Source organism: Dipteris shenzhenensis, chromosome 8 (genome assembly GCF_047967505.1).
Source record: "Dipteris shenzhenensis isolate YYH24624 ecotype China chromosome 8, Dip_SZ_1.0, whole genome shotgun sequence".
Classification (NCBI taxonomy): Eukaryota; Viridiplantae; Streptophyta; class Polypodiopsida; order Gleicheniales; family Dipteridaceae; genus Dipteris; species Dipteris shenzhenensis.
The window spans coordinates 10499962-10509081 of NC_141603.1; the positions used below are offsets into that span (position 1 = coordinate 10499962).

Consider the following 9120-nt stretch of genomic DNA (forward strand, 5'->3'; position numbering starts at 1 on the left):
ATAGAATATCCCTAGTCAAATACTTATCTTAGATTACTTATTCATTATTAAATTATAAAATTTATTTATCTTATGTTTTTGAAAATTTATTTTGAGTATAGATTTATCATGTAAAGTTTGAGATAATCGAACCTTACATTTAAACAACCAAATTGCCATTGTGCATCATGCATTTTGTAGCTTATGAACTTATTCACCCTTTATTATTATTATTTATTCTTAATTTGTACTTTTATCTTAGAAATCATGATAATATAATTGAGAATTTTGTTTGAATAATAATTTCATTGTTATCTTCATTGACATTTTCATTTAAATATCAATTTAACATTGCTCAATGTATTTTGATCATTACACATTGTATGTTTATTAGTACACATTTGGCAATTCGAGTATTGTCCTTATAATTAAATCATTTCATTTAAAATTCTTTTAATGTTTATTGGATGTATAGAATAAATAAAATAGCATTTTAAAGATAGAATCAAGATAATCATCCTATAATATAAATATATAAGCTTCTTGTGTATGTAAATTATAAATGATCATTTTTTAAAATTAAAAAAGCTTTTCAACATGAGAATACAATGTTCTTGCTTATTTCCTAGATAAACAACTCATTTCCTCAAGTAACCTGCAATAACAATGACTTATTGTACCATCCATAACACAAGATATATTCTTGCATTCTAATTTTCTTAGATAGAAACTAAGGTAGAATCCAATTGATCACATTTGCTTAATCGTTATGCATGTAGTCTAATCTCCTACGTGGAGTAAAATTTCCTTGTATATAGGAATAATGTAACACACTCTTATAATTTCCTAGGTGATCGCCTCTTTTCCTAGATAGAGGTATGTATGGTATATAGGGAAAGAGATTTTCTATATAGGAATGTAACACACTCTGCAACCCAATGCATACCACGAATGAGCGCACACTGCTCAAACTGCAACCAGAGTGATCTGCATAAGGTATGCTCAAGAAATCATAGTCCCACGGTAATGACCACTACTGAAAATAGAACCTGAGATGCCTCAAAACATGGGCGCCATTGCATAATCGGAATCAACAAGAAAATCTGCAAATATCTCTCTTCTGCCAGAACTCCAAAATCCCAACCGATGAGTGAGAAATGGGAGTCAACACTTATCCACTGCCATGTGGCATAAATCTAAGGTTTCAAAACCTTAGAATGAAAAATACATAACAGAGAGACGAAATCGAATACACAAAGATCTATAACTCTGAAAATCCTCCACCTTGCATAAGAACTGACAGGTAGGGGTTTTTGGGCGTCCGGAACGCAATGGGACAGACGGTTTTGGAAACCATGGTCTCAATCACTGGGTCCAACACACGGACTGAAAAACGTTTTTGGAAACAGAGCTGTTTGTAAACTCCACCGAGTGCGAATGATGAGCAACATAGAAGTTTTAGGACCTCCTGAGTCCACCAGAACTGACAGTCAATCTTGATCATGGAAGCATCATATTCAATTATTGGGGAGAAATGAATGAGCTTTGATGCAATCAATGATTGGTGAAAGGTCAAAGAACACGGGAACCATGCAACTACACAAGAAGAACTTTTGTTGTTATGAAATTTTGACCAGCGACATTTCCATGCAAAGTTATTTAATGATACAAACATGATCGACTGTAACTATACGATTCGATCTAGCGTTCACGGAGAAGCTTTACGTTTGTAGATAGCAAAATCTTCAACTTTCCACCTTAGAGTTTTTTCCAAGAACTTTTCAAGCCCAAAGTAACCTCAGAGTTTTTTCCAAGAACTTTTCAAGCCTAAAGTATAAATACCTCAGAGATTTATCTTTGCAATTTTTAAAATTTGTAAATTTTTTCATGTTTTGAATTTGAAAACTTAGAGGTTCATTGTACATAGTTTGTTGGTTTTTTGTTAGCGGTGAAATTTCAATCCAGCATTGTGGTTTTGTCTGCTTGACTAAGTCCTATGGGTATCCACTATGTTCAGAGATATTCATGCATGGCATCTCTGCTTGAGTGTTTACAAAGCCCCGGCTTCAATGTTCAGAAAAAACTGGCAAACTTTGCAGATTTCCAAGTCTAGAGCCTTTGAAGTCAAAAGTTTTGAGCCTTTGAAGTCACAAGTTTTAAGGAAAACCTTAAGAGGTGGAAAGTCAAGGTTTCTCTAGAGACAAAGTGCTTCAAAACTTCGTGATAAGATGCTTATCACTTGAAAAGAGTAAAACAAGATCTTTATCACTTGAAAAGAGGAAAACAAGGGCAACATAAAGTCTATTTCTCTATGTACAAAGTGCTTCTACCGAAAACAGTGCTTCTACCAAAATCAGTGTTTCTCCGAAATCAATGAAACATATGCTTATCATTTGAAAAAAGGAAGACAAGGACAATATAAACTCTCTCTCTCTTGTTCTTGCGCGCAAAAAATAAAAACAAACTCTTTTTCTCTATGAACAAAGTCTCCTTCCTTGGGGTTGTTCGAGTCTTACGAGATCACTCCTAAGTGCTTCTTCCGAGAAAGATACATATATTAGTTGAAAAGATGACTTATAGTACTTGGAAAGATGAGATGAACGTGAAAATTCTGCAATGGCAACCCAAACTCTGGTTGGCCTCCTCCTCCTCCTCCTCCTCCTCAATCTAATGGCTTCCCGTGGGGAGGCTGCTGCATGCAATTACAGCACCCAGACTTGTGGAAATATCTCCATCCCTTACCCTTTCGGAATGCATCCCAATTGTGGACTCCCAAATTATCGCATCACCTGCACTCACAATTCTAGCTTGGCTTCCGGCCTCCTCCCATTCCTGCACCTCAACGCTTCCATACAATTCCAGGTTCTCTCCATCTCCCCCGCCTCCCTCATCATCAACGCTTCCTACTTCAAAGCCGCCTCCTGCGACCTTAGCCTCCCTAACTCCTCCACCATTTCTGTCCCCGACGGCATGCCTTTCACATTTTCTTCCGACAACATCTTTGCCGTTGTCGGCTGCGGATCCGAAGGCACCTTCACCGTCAATGCCTCCGACGTAGGCCTTAACACTGCAGGTTGCTCCACTCCCTGTTACAACTCCGACACCTACCCTTTTTGCAACCTCTACGCCTGCTGCACTGTTGAGCTTCCTCCCGCCGGAACCAATTCCATCCAAATCACCGGAGCAGGCATTTCATACGAAGACTTTAAAGGAGAATGCGGATTCTCTATGGTACTCGATCCAACCACGTACATTTCTACATCTATTGGAGAAATCACTGCTGGACATTATGGCATCAAGCTCTCCTGGGGTATTCCCTTCCCAAATAATACCCCGAATTGTTCCACCGTCAACGCGACGACTGGATACGCGTGTTCGGAAAATTCCGAGTGCGTGGTTGCAGGCGAGAAAATGGGTTACGCTTGTAGCTGCTTGACCGGTTACCGTGGAGATGGTTACAAAAACGGAGCCGGATGTAAAGGTATCATGAGTTGTTAATGTGTTCTCGATACGTCCTCATCGCTGACCATTTTGTAAGCACTAAAGAAAACGTAACCGTATATGTAGATATCGACGAGTGTGCCGAATCCAGCTTGAATAATTGCACGGGACCTCAACACTACGGCATATGCACCAATCTTCCGGGAAGTTATCGTTGCAGCTGCCGCCATGGTGCGGAAGGAAATGGGATCGCTCAATCTAGCAACGGAACCGGTTGCACGATTCCGCAGAAATATACGACTGTCATCACTGGTTGGCTCTTCTCTCGGTCAAATCGACAAAATTTTACAGATTTGCATGCTGCAACGCCATATGAATGTTGTTCGCCTGCCTCACTTTTGTTGTTTTGATTTTTGGTTCAGCTACAGTTTTGTCGACTGCTGCTGCTATAGTCTTTATAGGCCTCCTAGTAAGGTGGATTTATAACTCGAGAGCTTCTAGAGTGAAGAAGGCAATGTATTTCGAGAGGAATGGGGGCATTCGACTCCAGGAATACATCTCTGTAACAAGCGGAAGAGAGGCACCCAGGCTGTTTTCGGAGGCTGAGCTCCAGAAAGCCACTCAAAACTTTGCACGGCACCTTGAACTCGGACGTGGAGGCTACGGCACCGTGTACAAGGGAGTCCTTGCAGATCTTACTGCTGTGGCGATTAAAAAATCTCATCACACAGAAAAACTAGAAGTCGACCAGTTCATCAACGAAGTCATCATCTTATCCCAGATCAACCATCGAAATATTGTGCAGCTCATCGGCTGCTGTCTAGAGACACCGGCTCCTATTCTTGTCTACGAGTACGTCCCAAATGGAACTCTCTCTGATCACTTGCACGGAAAAGATGGGAGACCAGCTCTCAACTGGGAAAATCGCCTCGCAGTTGCCGTGGAAAGCGCCCAAGCAATTGCCTACCTACATTCATCAATCTCCACACCGATCTACCACAGAGACATTAAATCTTCGAACATACTACTCGATAAGGGACTGATCCCTAAAGTGTCCGACTTTGGTATATCACGCCTTCTGCACATGGACGAGACCCATGTTTCCACCGTTGTAAAGGGCACAATGGGATACCTGGATCCAGAATACTTCCACACTTTCCAGCTAACTGATAAGAGTGATGTTTACAGTTTTGGAGTGGTGCTGCTTGAGTTGATCACTTCGCTCAAGCCCGTTGCCATGGAAAGAGGAGAGACAGAGTCCAATCTGGCTATGCTCTGTATTTCTAGGTGGAGAACAGGCACATTTTCTAGAGTAACAGATCCAGCCTTGAGAGCGTCTGAGGATCCACAAGTGATGGGATCGGTGAATCAAGTGGCAAAACTCGCAGTGGCTTGTCTGTATGTAGACGCCCATAAAAGACCTTCTATGAAAGCAGTTCTTCAGGAGTTGCTACGGATTAGAGGGTCAGAGGAAAACATTGATGCAGTATATTCTTCTCTGGATTTGGAGGAGGACGAAGAAAAAGCTCTTCTAGTATTGCCGCAGAAACTAATCGACAGTTCGAGCTTTAACAACTACAGTAGCGGCGCTTCAAGTTCCCAATTAGCGAGTGGGCTTCAAGAGTTGGAGATGGCGATGAGAAAATCAACCAGGGAAGTCGGAAGATAGTTGGCAAAGCCTGCATAACCAAAACCTTGATACTTGGCACATCCTTATTCAGAGCATTTTTGCTACCTTGACTCGGAGCATTTTTTGCAATCTTTGCTAACCTTCTCGAGTGAGAATTTCAAGATAATGTCTCTTCCACGAAGGCAGATTTCCAACTGAATTTGATCAGATTTCGAATTAAATCTGATCACTAGCCAACCATCGCCAGACACTGCGCCACATGCCTCTGACTCCCGCGATTCAGTTTGTCACTAGAACAGATTGGGCTTAAAAAGACATGAACCATTCGAGAGTCATGGTGTGGCAGGTAGTGGACACATTTGGAAAAGGAAGAAGAATTTGTGTCCTTTCATTTGGACAAGTTTGAGGTCATGTTAGTGTGTAATGTTACTTTAATTCTTATTTAAGTATAAGTTGAATGTTACTTTATTTCTTACTTAGTTGTTAGCACTTGGTCTTCTAGAGAGAGTGCTTAACGATTGATTGAGTTGGGGCAAAGTTTTGTGATTATTCAGAGTTTTCTAGGGAATTTTTGAAATTCTTAGCCTCTACTTTTGGATGGATGCTGGCTTTTGGGCTTTTTTAGCTTGGGTGTAAATTAATTCAAACGCTCCACTCAGGAGGTAACTCTGCATTGAAGGTTCGTGGCCTCGCTTCTTTCTACCTCGTCACCCTATCCCTAACAACTTCCCAACAACCTGCTAATTACCACTTGTGTCAAGGTAGACCGATAAGCTCTATGGGCCAAACAATTGCTCACGCAATCAATATTCAGTTTCAAACTATTACAGGTTGTGCAGTTCGAGAAGATCTTTTAAGCTTGATTGAACTGGAGGGTGGAGGGAGTCACGTCAGTGAATCCCTTCGTAATCCCAACACGCTAATAGAAAATGATAGAACACGAGTAACCTGACCCGTCTACGACAGGCTAGAGACTTACTCCGCTGGGTCTCAACATGGGATCTCCAAAGCAACCTTGCTAACTTGAGAATGGCATCCAAAGTTGTGTTGCCACATGCCTTTCAGATGGCAACAAAGGTAAAGCTACTTGGCGACAGACCTTGCTCCTGCATTCGCACATAAAAGCCAAAGGCTTCCTCGCTTTCTTCTTGTTTGACATACCCCAAGATCATTGTACTCCATGTAAGCACGTTAATTAAAGACCTGCAATGCTCCCACATTTTGTGAACATGTCCACCAAAGTGGTTCCCACAAAGAAATCAAACTCAAAGCCAATCTTTAAAACTTTAGAGTTGTTTCCTAAACTTCCTTTAAACTTGCTTCCCCTCTTCCATCATGCAAGGCTATACTGTTGCATGCCTTACCATGACATACAAGCATACAAATCCAAAGCTAACACATCCTCGTCTTGCTTGTTACAACCCATGATCATGCTAGACCAAGAAGACACACTGAGATAGATCAAGATGGCAGGCAAATGCCTAATGGGAGTTGTCTAGACCTTCGATTCTTGTGAATGCTCCTCAAATTGACCTTCAAAGGTTACACATGTAGCCAAGACTCTACGGAAAGCACATAGTCGTTTGCAATGCCACTACCAAAGGGTGGCTTGAATGACCGCTATGCCTCAATTCAACTTCCACAAATATCAATTGTACCGGTATGAGCTCTTGCTTGTATGCAAGCTTTGCATAACTATAAATTGTGTTAAATGGGAGATGGATTTGCTCATTCATTGACGATTCTACCCTTGGCCACACATGGACACAACCCATGTGATCCTTTTAAAGGATCATAAATTTGAAGGGAGAATATAAAGAATGTAAATATTATATATATACATATAAATGTATATATAATTATAAAGTAAAATATATAAATATCTATGTATATAAATTTATGTTTATATACATATATTTATTTATTTAAAAACAAGTATATATTTATATTTATATTTAAATATACATATTTTTAAAGTATAAATACAAATAAATAAAAATATATATATATCTATGTGTGTGTGTGTGTACGTATGTATATGTACGTATACATACATACATACATACATTATATGTATGTATGTATGTGTGTATGTACATGTATGTATGTATGTATGTATACATACATACATACATACACATACATACATATATATATATATATGATGTATGTACATACATATACATATACATATACATATACATGTATAAGTATATGTATATGTATATATATGTACATGTACATACATACATACATACATATATATATATATATATATATAATGTATATTAGATAGTATATAATATTAAATATACTCTCTCTCTCTCTCTCTCTCTCTCTCTCTCTCTCTCTCTCTCTCTTTTCTTCTCTACTTCTATGTTGCCTCCTTTGACTGTACCAACTGTCAGAACGTTGTATATATATGCATAGGCCCATCACAGACTGGTGACATGTGGCATCTCATGCAACTGCGGCAACATGTGGCATCCTGTTGTATATATGCATAGGCCCGTTAGAGACTGTGACGAGTGGATGGGAGGATGTCTTGTGCAATGACATGTGGCATCTCAAGAGTTGTGACTAGACTACACTATAGTCTAGTTAGAGGGTAGGTGGAGCCGGCGTCAGTCTGTGCTGCCACATGTCCTTAGCACGTCCTGTCGTGATCAAGCCGCTCTTTCATAGTTTGCCCGTGTCTACTACCCATCTGCCACCACGTGGCACACAAAACTCCCTCCTCTTTGTCCCCCAAGCCTCCTCTCTCCCCAAACCTCCATCCTCCTCCCCCGAACCTCTAGAATGCTTCCCTAAGCCTCCATATCCCTACCACATGGCAGGCTTGGTAATAGCCTCTGTTAAGAATATAATAAATAAAGGTGCAATGCTATGGCGATAAGAGTTTTAAAACGCTCGTCGCCATAGTGTTGCACCTTTTTCTCCAGCTTAGCAACAACTCACCTCATGGCTCACCGACAGACCCTACACATCCATGTGGACCCACACTCATCTGCCTCGTAGTCCCTCATCTTGACTTTGCTTCCCCTCTTGCTACTGATAAAACAACAAAAGTGGCCAACTGCCATCCTCTATCTATTGTGCTACCAATCGAGCTCTGTTGCACTGTTAGCTGCTCTTCGAGTGTGCAGCCAATCCTTCAGCCCGAGTGTTCCAGCCTGCATGATTGTTCTTTGCTGTGTGCGCTCTCCACTCCACTCGTTAGCTGCTTAGTCCAGTCACCAGTGATGCCAATCTATTCTCACGCCTCTATTCCATCCCATTGCCCAAGTTCTCAGCTCATCTCTACTTGTTGTCTACTGTCGTGACTCACCACCTCTAAGTCCTCACTCGTGTTAGCAACAGTCTTCTCTCTTCAGCCCTACTCATGCACAGTGCTGCCCAAGTGCCTCTCCTACGACGTGTCAAGAAGGTAAGGGCACCACATCAACATGTGGCAATCTCCTAACTCTCCCTCCACTCCACCTCCTCTTGTCACATGGAGCCCTCCTTGCTAGGAAGAGGACTCTCCTTTGAGTTCCACTTGAAAATTTTCCTTAAATCAATAGTAAATATTTCCATCCCACCACAAAAAGGAGACAATACAAAAGAGAGGCTCAGAGTCCCACTAATACCTGGTCCTCTGACCTTACCAAAATGTTGTACTATTATCTGACTATCACCTCCAAATTCCTAAGACCGTATGCTCCACTGAGCTTATGTAAACTCTCTAACCATGATCCCTTCCACCTTGCTATCCAGGTAGTCAACCTAGGTGGGCAGCACCTTGAGCTAAGTCTGCAGTCCTTGTAGGTCTCCTTCACCTCCTGTGTACAGGCCCAAGGATGGTCCTACTGCTGCTGCTTCCTGCACTTGGATTGTTGCTCCAAGTGATGCCTTATGAGCCCCAAAAGGTGCCCTTTTATAAGGGCTAGGAAATGGGCTGGCCCAGCAGCCCCCCTACTGACCACAACCCCTACTGGCCGACCCAGTAGGGCTCTGTTTAAGGCCCTAGGGCCAGCCCTTTTACTCCTGCTCCTGGCAATCTGGGTGCCCTGCATATCTGCCCTATCCCA

The 9120-nt window shown here is 41.4% G+C and overlaps 1 protein-coding gene across 2 annotated transcripts; it reads left to right on the top strand.

Moving 5' to 3' along the window:
- The first annotated feature begins 3086 nt into the window (after positions 1 to 3086).
- On the top strand, positions 3087 to 5391 carry LOC147899090 (putative wall-associated receptor kinase-like 16). 2 transcript variants are annotated; one of them, XM_087378524.1, is made up of 3 exons: positions 3087 to 3460; positions 3547 to 3732; positions 3843 to 5391. In XM_087378524.1, exons 1-3 carry the CDS (start codon positions 3208 to 3210, stop codon positions 5087 to 5089), a joined length of 1686 nt encoding a protein of 561 aa, XP_087234650.1. In that variant the 5' UTR covers positions 3087 to 3207; the 3' UTR covers positions 5090 to 5391. The 2 variants fall into 2 exon arrangements, with proteins under 2 accessions (XP_087234650.1, XP_087234651.1); XM_087378525.1 differs by having other exon boundaries at positions 3849 to 5391.
- Positions 5392 to 9120: the final 3729 nt, after the last annotated feature.

Bases quoted from the DNA above. Each gene is read 5' to 3' on its own strand.
- LOC147899090 (XM_087378524.1), top strand. From the start codon at position 3,208: ATGGTACTCGATCCAACCACGTACATTTCTACATCTATTGGAGAAATC. The intron at 3,461-3,546 runs GTATCATGAGTT...CCGTATATGTAG, and splicing joins AAACGGAGCCGGATGTAAAG to ATATCGACGAGTGTGCCGAA. The intron at 3,733-3,842 runs GTTGGCTCTTCT...TTTTTGGTTCAG, and splicing joins ATATACGACTGTCATCACTG to CTACAGTTTTGTCGACTGCT.